This window comes from Salmo trutta, unplaced genomic scaffold (assembly GCF_901001165.1).
Source record: "Salmo trutta unplaced genomic scaffold, fSalTru1.1, whole genome shotgun sequence".
NCBI lineage: Eukaryota > Metazoa > Chordata > Actinopteri > Salmoniformes > Salmonidae > Salmo > Salmo trutta.
This window is the reverse complement of record NW_021822200.1, coordinates 310172-325262: the sequence shown is the minus strand read 5'-3', so window position 1 is coordinate 325262 and position 15091 is coordinate 310172. Positions and strand designations below refer to the sequence as shown.

Below are 15091 nucleotides of genomic sequence, written 5' to 3'. Positions count from 1 at the left end.
CTTGTTCTCAACTAGCCTACCTGGTTAAATAAAGGTGAAATAAATAAATAAAACCCTATAGGTTTGTATCACCTTTAGAAAACAATTCAATATCGACAACTTTAAACGTTATTATCAACGTTTTTAGCCTTATTAAATATCAAACATAACACAACGTTTTATTTTAACTGGGACCTATAACAAATTAACTCTGCTTTAACAACTACTTAACCATTGAGCAGTGCAAGGAGTTAGTGTTACTTATGTCCTCTGTATGGTGTAAAATAATCTAGTACACTGACTATCAAATCCATGTTTCAAAAGTCTTTAAACTGAAGAGAACAGGTGTGATGCGTTCTGCCTCTTTATGAGAGAAGTCAGAGTCAGTCAAGTAAACTGTGGATCAAGTGGACCATCGGTGGCGCGCAGTTGCATGAGCGCTGCAAAACTACAGTGTCAATCCCGTTTCTCAACAATCTCTCTCTAAAGTTATATTTAGGTGACCTCTAGTGGCAATTGTTTGTATTTTTGGTTGGTCTCTTGAGTTGCAGAAGAATCAGACAATTCACTCTTGAAGCATTTCCAGCAGCAGATTTATAACACATTGTATAACAAGCGATGTCACAACATACATTACAACATTGTTTGACCATTTTATTTATAAAAGTTGAAAACAAACACACAACAAAGGACATCACAACATTGAGTATCTTACAACATTTGATTTATAAAAAGTGAAGAAAGAAAACACACACACACAGAAAAACACACACCATGAAAGTAGTCTACATTATGACATTGTGTAGACTATAATATCACAACCCTTGATTTATAAAAAAGTGAAGAATAAAACCACAAACAAGTCTAGTGTGGATTTATCATGTTTCATCATTAACCAACTACAAACTATATTTACATACTGTATTTACATATACAATAACCAGCAGGCCTATGTGTCAGCCATTCAGTCCACTATTCAGTACCCACAATGCCTATGGATAGAAACGGTCTCTGAACCACACAGGTGTGTGTGAGACAGTATGGTAATCACTCAGTCCTCGTAACCCTCTAAAAGTTTCCTAAAATAGATACAACAAAATGGCATAGATATTTATAAAAATATATATATATATACTTCTGACTGCATCTTTGTAATTATTCATGATTATTTCAGCTCACCTTCTACATTGCAGGTCATCTGGTCTCTCAGGAGATAATCTGTATGAAAGAAGGTAATTAAAATATTGACTGAATGGAGTATCCTATACTAGTGACATGAGTAACATAACAACAATGCAGCAATGCAACAAATGCAACTCATTTGCATACATGCAGTCACCATGACTACCACCTCAAAACATCATTCCAGAGCTTCTTGTTCAATGAGAGAATAGGTATAAAAAAAAACATAAAAAACAAGAGAACTTAAACCTACTTCTCTACAACATCTTGTGCTTGTTGCATCATACGCTTGGCTGAGGAGCTGAGGGAGTCTATCCTGAAACACAAAAAGTACATTTTTGAGTATTGTTTGAATTTTGCGGTTATTGTAACCCATTTTAACAATAACAATCATCTGTTTCAAGCACTCTACCAGGATGATCAAATATAGTTGTACAAATACCAACATTTTGAATGGACTGGAGATTGGTGGGGTCCTGAAAGAAATGAACATGGTCAATGTATTGATAAGAACCATATTATCTGTGGTAACACACAGTCAGTGCCGTTTCTAGGCTTAAGTGAAGTGAGCGGCTGCTTAGGGCCCCACAGCTACTAGGGGGCCCCCAACCAAAACAATGTTTTTCTATACAGTATATATCATATTTGTTTTAGGAAGTCAGTCGGGGTCTCAACATACTGTTGAACTGCAGGACATTAACTTTTAAGCTGCCAAGATGAAGGGCAAAAATCTAGAAACAGCCCTGCAGACAGTGATGTAAACACTGACGTAATAAACATGACCACTCTTTGATCACAGAAATACACATCTTTCCCAAGTTGAGAGAATATATAGTACATTAGTGACATGATGAGTAACAAAGCATAACAAATACTAACATGCAGCTGAATGCATGATGCAGTCACCATGACCACTCTATGACCACCACAGTACATCATTTCAGAGCTTCTTCCTCAAGAAGAGAGACTACAGCAGACAGTGAGAGAATTAAGGTGTAAACCTACTTCTTTACAGCCTCCTGAGCTGGTTGTATCCTACGCTTGTCAGACGAGCTGAGGGATGGTATCCTGAATCAAGATGAATGATTTCGTTATGTTCAGATTTTAGTATTTTTGTTAATTTATACTAAAAGCTTTTGTAACATTCTCAATATCGTCTGTTTCAAGCTTTCTATCGGGATAATCAAATAAAGTTGTAAAAATACTCACATTTGTGACGGACTGGAGCTTGGTGTGAAAGAGATCAAACCAGACAATGTAGCGGCAAAAAACATAAACCACAGAAATACATTTCAAAGTTTCATTCCCAAGTTTCTTGATCAATGAGAGAGATTACAGAAGACATTAGGAGACTATGGAAGTAAACCTACTTCTTAGTCAACCTACGCTTGACTGTTGAGCTGGTTGACAGGTGTGACCTGAAAAAACAAACTTTTTTTTTAATATAATTATTATTTATCTTAAAATGCTGCTAAAAATGTTGAAAAGATACTCACATTTGTGATGGACTGGAGGTTGGTGTGACACTGAAATAAATCAAAATAAACACTGTACTGACAAGAACCACATCATCTGATTCATTATTTCATTACAATTATTTAATCATGAGAATGAGTTTTAACCTGTATAGCACATATTCTCAGAAAATGTAATGATCATGTTTTCTTTCAAATAGGTATCCATCATGATCCCTTAAATGTTCTTTAGAATGAGCATCTTACTGTTTGGATGTTGGTGGTGTCTTTAAGGGAGTTCTGCTGATTTCAGGGTCAGGAACTGGGGGTTTTCTACATCAAATTAGAGATCAACTGGTAAACAACTGGCAGTCAAATCACATTCAATTCAGAGTAACTGTTCAGTTTCAAGGAAATAGTTTTTATCTACCTGGAAGAGGTATCTTTTCTCCTCTTTTGCAGCCATATTACACAGAATACAGCAATGAGACACACTGAACACAACACTGAACCCATCACTGCACCAACCACTGCACCTGTGAATGAGAGAGATGACAAGAGAAGACAGAGGTCAAATTCCCAGGTACACTACACCAACGCCTCATACATGTAAATATGTCTCTGCACTACACCTGAAAGTTGAACAGTAAAACAGTCAGTCAATAGGTTGATTATGACCTGTCATTATTAGAATAACAACCACTTACCACTGATCCTGTCATCAGAGACCTGAGATTGACCTAGAACAGAAATACACAGGAAGTACTTCATCATGAACACAGGCAGTACTTCACCATGAACACAGGCAGTACTTCATCATGAACACGGGCAGTACTTCATCATGAACACAGGCAGTACTTCATCATGAACACAGGCAGTACTTCACCATGAACACAGGCAGTAATTCATCATGAACACAGACAGTACCTCATCATGAACACAGACAGTACTTCATCATGAACACAGGCAGTACCTCATCATGAACACAGGCAGTACCTCATCATGAACACAGGCAGTACCTCATCATGAACACAGACAGTACTTCATCATGAACACAGGCAGTACCTCATCATGAACACAGACAGTACTTCATCATGAACACAGACAGTACCTCATCATGAACACAGACAGTACTTCATCATGTTCCTGATCATGTCAATATATTATGGTGGTATTAACCCTAACCATTTCTCACCTGCAAATGAAGCTTGATCCCTAGTTGGAATCACCATGGAAACCTCCTTGACGGCACCACGGGATGACGCTACACACCTAACCCTGGTGTCTTTGTAAGGTAGACTGGACGCTGCCACCATGGCAGTTATGGTGACAGTGACTGTTTCATTGGAATGGGTGACATCAGCCATGGTGGATTTGTCTAGACTGATGTTTTCTATGTGGTCCCAGGTTACTGTAGGAGCAGGTCGTCCCGTAGCAGAACAGGACAGAGTGGTGTGACTGTTGTTGGTTTGTGTGATGAGGAGTGAGGGTCTATACAGCTCTATAGGACAACAACAGACACAGTGAATGTAAATACTATAATGTTTTCATGTACATCAAGGTCAAATGGATGCATGATGATTTGAGGAAATTTTTCCTGGGTTAATCATTTACACACAGGTCAAAGTAGAACAATGGATTGAAGGCATTGGAGGCCATTGTTCCTGTTTTAAAGGAACATAACATTGTTTTAAGACCTCAAAAGTAGTCTAATGTTAAGGTGAATCCACATTATACAATTTGAATTTTAGAGTGTAATGTCCCTTTAACCCCTCCTTACAGTTATCATATTTTACCATTAATTTGGAGGCAGGTCCTGCCACTGATAGCTCCTTCTGGATAGGCGTTAAACAGACACTTGTAGCAGGACTCGTCTCCTCTTGACACTCCTCTGATGACGATAGAGCAGTTCTGCAGTCCCTCGTCCTCAAACTCCACGTTCCTCTGAAAAGGTGGGTTGACTACTGCTCCAAATCGATTGTTGTAGGTGGCCACATTTTCAGTCGCCCCTGGTGTCACTTTCTGCCAGGTGACTTGAAGCACGTCTTTGGGTTTCATGAGCCTGCAGCTGAAGTGAGCGTCCTCTCCCAGGGTTGCCATGACAACCTGCTGTGTTCTCACCAGCTGAGAGAGCCCTGCATGAAGAAAGTTACAGGCTGTTTAGTACACACATCTAATACAGCGCTACATTTTAGCAACCTGCAGTGAACACCATGAAGGGACTAAACAACTGCATAAATACATTTAAAGGTATATGCAGTATTGCATCAATCATTCAAATTCTCATTCTGTATGTTTGTACATTTCAAAGGACTCTTGGAAGACTAGCCCTTGGTGGGCTAAAATAGATCCTAATAAAATAATTTCTAGGCTGTTATGTGTGTATGAAGTTTGAAACACGTATGTTAATGTTGTACTTAGAGTCCCCCTTGACTTCTTTCCAGTTTCAGTTTTTATCCAATTAATTGACTGGACAGTGCTTTTTTCAACAAATCCACTTTTTTGCTATAGCTGATATAATGGCAGCTATTTAAATATATATTTAAACTGTAAACCTGTCCCTGGCAAGTAAATGTACAAAAATAAAGTAAAATACATCTTGCAGAGAGGCACATTGGGAAATATGTTAATAAGATACATGTATTTTAAGCCAACACAGTATTTTAAGCTGACTATTCAATGTCAGCTCAAAAATCTCCCAATTCAAATGTCCAGGCAACTTGGATATTTAAGCTACAACGACTTTTCTAAGTTGCATTTTTTTTTAAACAGTATAGAACAGGAAGATGCGGATGTTTGTATACTGATGGTGACTGGACCGGCCATTCACCAGTAAAATAGCCACCTTAGCTTCAAATAATATAATAATAATTGTAATTATTATATAATAATAATGAATTCATTGTATTCCTTTAAGGACTATATGCAGTTACAATTGATGTATAATGCACCTATACATTTTACTGTAGTTATCTACATCTCATAATGAAACACAACTCTGAAATGTATAATACTGTATAACTTACATTTTAGACCTACAGACTTATCAAGTACTTCATATGAAAACTGATGTAACTCACCCTCAGTAAAGAATAGCAGTAGAATAGAAAGGTAACTGTTAACATGAGCCATGGCAGCAATGTGTGGCTAGGTGAGGCTAGGTGATGGACCTCTGGATGATGTGTGGCAAAGCATTATTTTAAACTAGGAACCGTTTTCAAGTGAGGCATGGTAACTTAGTACATTGGATAGTTTAAAAAATAACAAGCTCTGTTCTGCAACCTTGTTGGCCAATTTTGAATGTGGCTTTCTGTTGTGAGCTCCCATAGAGATAAGGACAGTTGCTAGTCTTTCTACAACTCCTCCTCCAGTGAAAGTGAAAGTAAACACAGAACAGTATCAGGAAAACACCTTTGCAAGGTTGGAGGTAATAACATTATGTATCATCATGCATAGCTAAGTGAATCTACTGGTGAGATTAACTTAACCTATATGAAGGTTTTCCCTTGTGTGTGTCAGTACCATTGCTTGCTCAAAGATGTAGCTGTGAAGTAAGTCTCTCCCTACAGCCGTTTGATTGGCTCAGCAAATTGAGTGTGAAATCAAAGATAAGGGTGGCGTTTGAACTATGCTCTACACAGCAAGCAGATTTGATTTGTAAGTACTGTATATTATACATGTGTAGCCAGCATACACAACCAAGTGTGTGTGAGAACGACATGTAAGATATTCATGTGTCAAGGGGAAAATGGACTAGCCTGAGTACCAGTCTCTAGCTAACATTCAATGTTTTATAAGAAACATTAATGTGTTGAAAATTCAAAATTGTTTGCATAGTCAACTTACACACAGCTCTGATACACACACTTACCCCACCAGACATGCTACCAGGGGTTTTTTCATAGTCCCCAAATCCAGAAAAAATGTAAGGTACAGTATTATATAGAGCCATTATTGCAGATCTGGCTCCTGACCCTGAGACTGAGTTTCTCCTCGTCTGGAGGTCCCTGCCTGGTCCGGTTGGGGGGTCTCCGCCAGAGCCAGAGCCCTTTACGCTGTCATAGAGCTACTACCTGGCCCTGCTCTAGGGATCAAGCCAGATCCTGCCAATGGAGCCCAGAGCGCTCCCTCCTTCCAGTCTCAGACTGTGTTAGACCCAGAGACTGTTTCCTCTGACAAGTCTGCCCCTAGTACAGATATCCTGCTGGTAGCCACAACAGCCTCTGATAGTCAGTTTCTGGAGACCTGTTGGACCATATAGTAGGACCTGTCTGCCAGTCTTTACCTGCCACAGTGTCCTGCCCTTAGTTATTAGTCAGGCCATGTTCCCAAGTGGCGCAGCGGTCTAAGGAACTGCATCTCAGTGCAAGAGGTCTCACTACATTCCCTGGTCGAATCCAGGCTGTATCACATCCGACTGTGATTGGGAGTCCCATGGGGCGGCGCACAATTGGCCGGGATAGGCCGTCATTGTAAATAAGAATTTGTTCTTAACTGTCTTGCCTAGTTAAATAAAGGTTAAAAATTTTAAATATTTCCCTTCATGTTATTAGTCTACCTCTTCACTTTCTCTATTGTTGCTTCATTCTTTCCTCCCTTCAACAGTTAAATGAAATAAGTTCCGTTGTCCATATCGTCATCATTCTAATGACATCATTGATTAATAAAGGACTAGAATTAGATGCAGAAGAAGGCTTTCACTTCTCTTCATGAAGATTGAATGGTTATGGGTTTGAATAAATAACTGCCATAGGGTACCGCCATCGCACGTTTGCTCTTCTGCAGTATCTAACATTCAGAAAAAAAGAACTTGCATCCGTCTTCGAAGTCTTGCTATAAGAAATACAAAAAAAAAAAAAAAAAGCCCAGCAAGCTGTCATTTAGGGCTAGCTTCTCGCTAGCGGGACACCTGCCGACAACATTCGGTGAAATTGCAGGGTGCGCAAATTCAAATAAATATTCTTAATATTAAACATTCATGAACATGCAAGTGTTTTATATCATTTAAAAGCTTAACTTTTTGTTAATCCAACTGCGTTGTCAAATTTCACAAAGGCTTCATGGCGAAAGCATACCATGCGATTATCTATCTTTTCAACCAGCACAGGCTTCACAAAATCACAAATAGCGATTCAATAAATCACTTACCTTTGAAGATCTTCCTCTGTTTGCAATCCCAATGGTCCCAGCTACCACATGAATGGTCGTTTTATTCGATAAAATCCTTCTTTATATCCCAAAAGGTCTGTTTAGTTAGTGCAATTGATTTAAGTAATCCACTCGTTCAACATGCAGACAAAGGAGTCCAAATAGCTACCGGTAAACTTCGTCCAAACAAGTCAAACAACGTTTCTACTTAATCCACAGGTAGTCTAAAATGTAAATAAACTGTAATATTTCACACGGAAAGTACTATGATCAATTGGAAAGGAAAATTCATAAGCGCGCACCTTCTCTCTCGCGCACTGAAAGACTGATTTGGTTCAGGTGCTCTCCTAACATAAACTCCAAATACTTGTTCGTTTTTCAAAAAATAAGCCTGAAACCTTGAATAAAGACTGTTGACATCCAGTGGAAGCCACAGGAATTGCAATTTGGGTGATGGATATATATATATATATATATAAGCAATAGGTTTCCATAATAAGAGCCTGGGAGCTGAATTTTTTAAAATTCTGGTCATATTTGTTCCTGCCATATCAATTCTGTTAGAGTCTCAGACATTATTTTAACAGTTTTAGAAACTTCAGAGTGTTTTCTATCCAATGCTATCAATTATATGCATATCCTGGCTTCTGGGCCTGAGTAACAGGCAGTTTACTTTGGGCACGTCAGTCAGGCGGAAATTCAGGAAACTGCCCCCTAGCCCTAAGAAGATGTATAGTCTAGCTTTTCTTGCATAGGACTCCAAGAGCTAAGGATTGTTTTTAAGGAGAGGCCAATGGAGCACAGCTGCTTGCATAATACACAAGAGACAGAGGCTATAAATTAGGAGCCTTTTATGCATAACCCATAATTAAATTAAAATTAATTAAAATACAACAATCATCAACATAAACTTTGTACTTTAAAGTTTACTGAAGACAGGCTTAGCACTAAATACATGTAAACAAAAGAGAGTTATCACAAAGACACAGTTTACAGCCAAACATACATTCATCAGACATAGGAACTTTAGTAAATATAAATCAGGGGTCTCCACACGGTTGTGCAGGTTTTTGTTCCAGCCCTGTTCTACCACACCTGATTGTAATATTTAAGGTTTTGATAAGCAGCTGACTAGTAGTATTGTGTGGTGTAGAACAGTCAGAAGTTACAAATATCACAGCTGAGCTGCAGCACGTCACCAAAGACAATACACCAAGTGTATAAAACATTAGGAACACCTTCCTAATATTGAGTTGCACCCCTTTTGCCCTCAGCTGAGCTAGTGGTTAGATAATGCAAATAGTAGCAAGGATATAGGGGGCAACTTTGTCTCATGGCCATTTCTAGGTTTATCTTATCCCATAATTGTCAATTTACTACTTTAGCAAGAGGTTCACAATACAGAGTTTGAATGATCCGCTTTGATTCGTTGTTGAAGTAAAAAAATTAAAATCCATTGTGGTGTGATGGAAATGTATATCATGTGAAGATCCAATGTTTTTGGATTGTAGAAGAGGTTGGGGAGGAAAGCAAATCCAGACTCATCGTGGAGAAGAAAGTGGCGTGGCGTTTGGCCAGAGCAATATGAATGGGTGGTCAGGCTAAACCAAAATGGAGCTCTTCTTTTCTACTGTATGTCTATTTGTATTTAGTTATTTTTTAACTAGGCAAGTCAGTTAAAAACAAATTCTTATTTACAATGACGGCCTACCCCGGCCAAACCCGGACGACGCTGGGCCAATTGTGTGCCGCCCTATGGGACTCCCAATCAGACAGACAGACAGACAGACAGACAGACAGACAGACAGACAGACAGACAGACAGACAGACAGACAGACAGACAAGTAGGTAAGCTGAGTGGCAGACCAGACACTGCACGGTAACTCTGCCTCAGACTTGAAGTAGTGCCTCTCCGGTTCAACCAACACCATGCTCAGCAGTTTCTGAGAAACAACAAAGAAGATTTGTCACATTTCAATTTGGTCAATTCAGAGATCTTTGTGGGAAATAGTGTGTCTGTACAGTCTACCATAAAGGTTTAATGCAAAACCTGTCAATGGGACTACAGTCATTGTGGAACATGTTGTTGTTTGTGAAAAATCTTTGAATTTGCAACGAACCTTCACAAAGAATATCTGCAAATTGATTGTTTTTGCAAACAGCAAAAAACATTATAATATAATGTTTTGTCCACATACATATTATTTAAGTAATATAATCATAATGAATCTAGTTGCGAGAGTCCTCCTGATTTCAGGGTTATCAGGCTCTGTGTATCAAAAAGGAGAACATTTGATAAAGTAATCTGAAAGCAGTCAAATCTCATATTCCACTGGAAGGTACAGCACATATTCCAGAATAACAACATTAATGCTTTTAGGGGAAAATACATGTAAGTTTGTCAATCAATGTCACAGTAAAACTGTACTTTCTCTCAGATATCTGAATAAAAACCTGATCTTCCACCACAGTGACCCAACTAAAGATTGAGGGTTTATGGGGGTAAATTTGGGTAAACAACATGACATGTTATAAATAACATTGTAATTTCTCCCTTTGCACCACAACACTGCCACGGCACTATACCAATACATACATAGGTTAACTGACGTGGCACTCTTAAAATAAGAAAATAGTTTACTATGACTTGGCACTATAACAATAAGTAAAAACTGTAGGTTGACTATGACTTGGTACTATTACAGTAAGTAAGTAGGTTGACTATGACTTGGCACTATTACAGTAAGTAAGTAGGTTGACTATGACTTGGCACTATTACAGTAAGTAAGTTGGTTGACTATGACTTGGCACTATTACAATAAGTAAGTTGGTTGACGATGACTTGGCACTATTACAGTAAGTAAGTTGGTTGACTATAACTTGGCACTATTACAGTAAGTAAGTAGGTTGACTATGACTTGGCACTATTACAATAAGTAAGTAGGTTGACTATGACTTGGCACTATTACAATAAGTAAGTAGGTTGACTATGACTTGGCACTATTACAATAAGTAAGTAGGTTGACTATGACTTGGCACTATTACAGTAAGTAAGTTGGTTGACTATGACTTGGCACTATTACAATAAGTAAGTAGGTTGACTATGACTTGGCACTATAACAATCACTGAGTTTCCACTGATCCAGATATTGGAGATTTGAGATTGACCTAGACCTATCATGCCAATTATCATGCATGTATTGACAAACCATGGCCTCTTTCACCAGCCAATGAGACTTAATCACTGACTGAAATCACCATAGAAACGTCCTTAGTGGCACCACCAGAAAGCACCACACACTTAACCTTGGTGTCTTTGTCAGGTAGACTGGACACTGTTGTAGTAGTTGTGACAGTTCATTGGGGTGGGTGACATCGACCGTGGTGGAATGTGGTCCCTGGTTACTATAGGAGCAGGTCGTCCAGTAGCAGAACAGGACAGAGTGGTGTGACTGTTGTTGGTTTGTGTGATGAGGAGTGAGGGTCCATACAGCTCTATAGGACAACAACAGACACTTTTTTTTTTTCTGGCTCCTGACCCTGAGACTGATTTTTTTTTCACCTTTATTTAACCAGGTAGGCCAGTTGAGAACAAGTTCTCATTTACAACTGCGACCTGGCCAAGATAAAGCAAAGCAGTTCGACACAAACAACAACACAGAGTTACACATATAATAAACAAACGTACAGTCCATAACACAATAGAAAAAATCTATATATAGTGTGTGCAAATGAGGTAAGATTAGGGAGGTAAGGCAATAAATAGGCCGTAGTGGCGAAGTAATTACAATTTAGTAATTAAACACTGGAGTGATAGATGTGCAGAAGATGAACGTGCAAGTAGAGATACTGGGGTGCAAAGGAGCAAAATAAATAAATAACAATATGGGGATGAGGTAGTTGGATGGGCTATTCACAGATTGGCTATGTACAGGTGCAATGATCTGTGAGCTGCTCTGACAGCTGATGCGTATAGTTATTGAGGGAGATATGAGTCTCCAGCTTCAGTGATTTTTGCAATTCGTTCCAGTCATTGGCAGCAGAGAACTGGAAGGAAAGGCGGCCAAATTAGGAATAGGCTTTGGGGGTGACTAGTGAGATATACCTGCTGGAGCACTTGCTACGGGTGGGTGCTGCTATGGTGACCAGTGAGCTGAGATTTATTTTTTATTTTTTTTCACCTTTATTTAACCAGGTAGGCTAGTTGAGAACAAGTTCTCATTTGCAACTGCGATCTGGCCAAGATAAAGCATAGCAATTCGACACATACAACAACACAGAGTTACACATGGAATAAAAAAAAACATACAGTCAATAATACAGTAGAACAAAAGAAAACAAAAAGTCTATATACAGTGAGTGCAAATGAGGTACCGTGATTTCCGGACTATTAAGCGCACCTGAATATAAGCCGCACCCACTGATTTTTTTTTTTTAAATTTATTTTGAACATAAATAAGCTGCACATGTCTATAAGCCGCAGGTGCCTACCGGTACATTGAAACAAATTAACTTTACACAGGCTTTAACGAAACACGGCTTGTAACAAAAATAAATAGGCTTTAACGAAACACGGCTTGTAACAAAAATATATAGGCTTTAACGAAGCACGGCTTGTAACAAAAATAAATAGGCTTTAACGAAACATGGCTTGTAACAAAAATAAATAGGCTTTAACGAAACATGGCTTGTAACAAAAAATAAAAATTTGCAGTAAACAGTAGCCTACCAAGAAAGTCATTGGTCACTATCTTCCTCCTCCTGTGCACTGAAACCATCTCCTTTGGTGTCGGAGTTGAATATTCTCAGAATTGCCTCATCCGATATTGGATCGTTTTCATTGTCGCTCTCGTCACTTTCATCCGGAAGCAAATCCACGGCTGAGCCCTGAGCCCTCCAGCCTTTCGAAACCCGTTGATGATAGTGGATTTTTTGACAATGCTCCACGCTGTCAGGAACCACAAATTTGAAAGCGGGAAAAATCCATATATTAGCCGCGTCATTGTTTAAGCCGCGAAGTTCAAAGTGTGGGAAAAAAGTTGCGGCTTATAGTCCGGAATTAATGGTAAGTTAAGGCAATAAATAGGCCATGGTGGCGAAGTAATTACAATATAGCAATTAAACACCGGAATGGTAGATGTGCAGAAGATGAATGTGCAAGTAGAGATACTGGGGTGCAAAGGAGAAAGATAAATAAATAAATACAGTATGGGGATGAGGTAGGTAGATAGATGAGCTGTTTACAGATGGGCTATGTACAGGTGCAGTGATCTGTGAGCTGCTCTGACAGCTGGTGCTTAAAGCTAGTGAGGGGGATATGAGTCTCCAGCTTCAGAAATTTTTGCAGTTCGTTCCAGTCATTGGCAGCAGAGAATTGGAAGGAAAGACGACCAAAGGAGGAATTGGCTTTGGGGGTGACCAGTGAGATATACCTGCTGGAGCGCATACTAAGAGTGGGTGCTGCTATGGTAACCAGTGAGCTGAGATAAGGTGGGGCTTTACCTAGCAGAGACTTGTAATTAACCTGTAGCCAGTGGGTTTGGCGACGAGTATGAAGCGAGGGCCAACCAACGAGAGCGTACTGGTCACAATGGTGGGTAGCGTATGGGGCTTTGGTGACAAAACGGATGGCACTGTGATAGACTGCATCCAGTTTGTTGAGTAGAGTGTTGGAGGCTATTTTATAGATGACATCACCGAAGTCGAGGATCGGTAGGATTGTCAGTTTTACGAGGGTATGTTTGGCAGCATGAGTGAAGGATGCTTTGTTGTGAAATAGGAAACCGATTCTAGATTTAATTTTGGATTGGAGATGCTTAATGTGAGTCTGGAAGGAGAGTTTATATTCTAACCAGACACCTAGTTATTTGCATATTCTAAGTCAGAACTGTCCAGATTAGTGATGCTGGATGGGCGGGCATGAGAGGGCAGCGATTGGTTGAAAAGCATGCATTTAGTTTTACTTGCATTTAAGAGCAGTTGGAGGCCACGGAAGAAGAGTTGTATGGCATTGAAGCTCGTCTGGAGGTTTGTTAACAGTGTCCAAAGAAGGGCCAGAAGTATACAGAATGGTGTCGTCTGTGTAGAGGTGGATCAGAGAATCACCAGCAGCAAGAGCGACATCAATGATGTATACAGAAAAAAAGAATCGGCCCGAGAATTGAACCCTGTGGCACCCCCATAGAGACTGCCAGAGGTCCGGACAACAGGCCCTCCGATTTGACACACTGAACTCTGTCTGAGAAGTAGTAGGTGAACCAGGTGAGGCAGTAATTTGAGAAACCAAGGCTGTGGTGGAGTCTGCTGATAATAATAATAATAACCTTGTTCCTGGAGAGATACCCTCCTGTAGGTTTATAAACCAACCCTGTTCCTGGAGAGATACCCTCCTGTAGGTTTATACTCCAACCCTGTTCCTGGAGAGATACCGTCCTGTAGGTTTATACTCCAAACCTGTTCCTGGAGAGATACCATCCTGTAGGTTTATACTCCTACCCTGTTCATGGAGAGATACCGTCCTGTAGGTTTATACTACAACTCCAGTTGTATCTAACCTAAATCAACTCACAACCAGCAAATTATTAAAATAATGTGTGCTAGAATAGAGTTGGATTGAAAACCTATAGCACGGTAGCTCTCCAGGAACAGGGTTGAAGATTCCTGCAATATAAAGTATAGTATTGTGATGTAGTACTCAGAAGGGGGAGTAGTCTATAATCTAGTCTAGGTACAGTAGGAGGAAGTTATGAATGAAAGGGCTTTTAAACTGACTGCAGTATGGGTTAGTAACTGACTGCAGTATGGGTTAGTAACTGACTGCAGTATGGGTTAGTAACTGACTGCAGTATGGGTTAGTAACTGACTGCAGTATGGGTAAGTAACTGACTGCAGTATGGGTTAGTAACTGACTGCAGTATGGGTTAGTAACTGACTGCAGTATGGGTTAGTAACTGATAGCAGTATGGGTTCATGTGTTGAATTATTAAACATCAACTACAGAATGTGTGGACATCAGTGAATATAAGGAGCTATGGCTATAGATCAATACTCTTACTTTGTTCTCTGATTAAATCATTGTACACTATACAGTCACTACATTTCACTACTTTCATAATTGAACTTTAATTTAGCCTATAGCAGGGGTGTCATGCTCATTGCATGGAGGGCTGAGTGTCCGCAGGTTTTTGTTTTTTCCTTTCAATTAAGACCTAGACAACCAGGTGAGGAGAGTTCCTTACTAATTAGTGACCTTAATTCATAAATCAAGTGCGAGGGTGGAGCAACATCCCGCAGACACTCGGCCCTCCGTGGAAGGAGTTTGACACGTG

The 15091-nt window shown here is 39.6% G+C and overlaps 1 protein-coding gene across 6 annotated transcripts; it reads right to left on the bottom strand.

The window, feature by feature from the left end:
- Positions 1-554: 554 nt before the first annotated feature.
- On the bottom strand, positions 555-5879 carry LOC115180891 (nectin-4). 6 transcript variants are annotated; one of them, XM_029743036.1, is made up of 14 exons: positions 5696-5873; positions 4412-4750; positions 3811-4116; positions 3323-3355; positions 3046-3151; positions 2883-2948; positions 2658-2687; positions 2532-2579; positions 2371-2382; positions 2167-2229; positions 1608-1637; positions 1415-1477; positions 1159-1197; positions 555-1058 (listed from the first exon to the last, which is right to left on the bottom strand). In XM_029743036.1, exons 1-14 carry the CDS (start codon positions 5745-5747, stop codon positions 1031-1033), a joined length of 1215 nt encoding a protein of 404 aa, XP_029598896.1. In that variant the 5' UTR covers positions 5748-5873; the 3' UTR covers positions 555-1030. The 6 variants fall into 6 exon arrangements, with proteins under 6 accessions (XP_029598896.1, XP_029598895.1, XP_029598899.1 ...); XM_029743035.1 differs by having other exon boundaries at positions 2371-2388; positions 5696-5871; XM_029743039.1 differs by lacking the exon at positions 2883-2948 and having other exon boundaries at positions 2371-2388; positions 5696-5879.
- Between the last annotated feature and the right edge of the window lie 9212 nt (positions 5880-15091).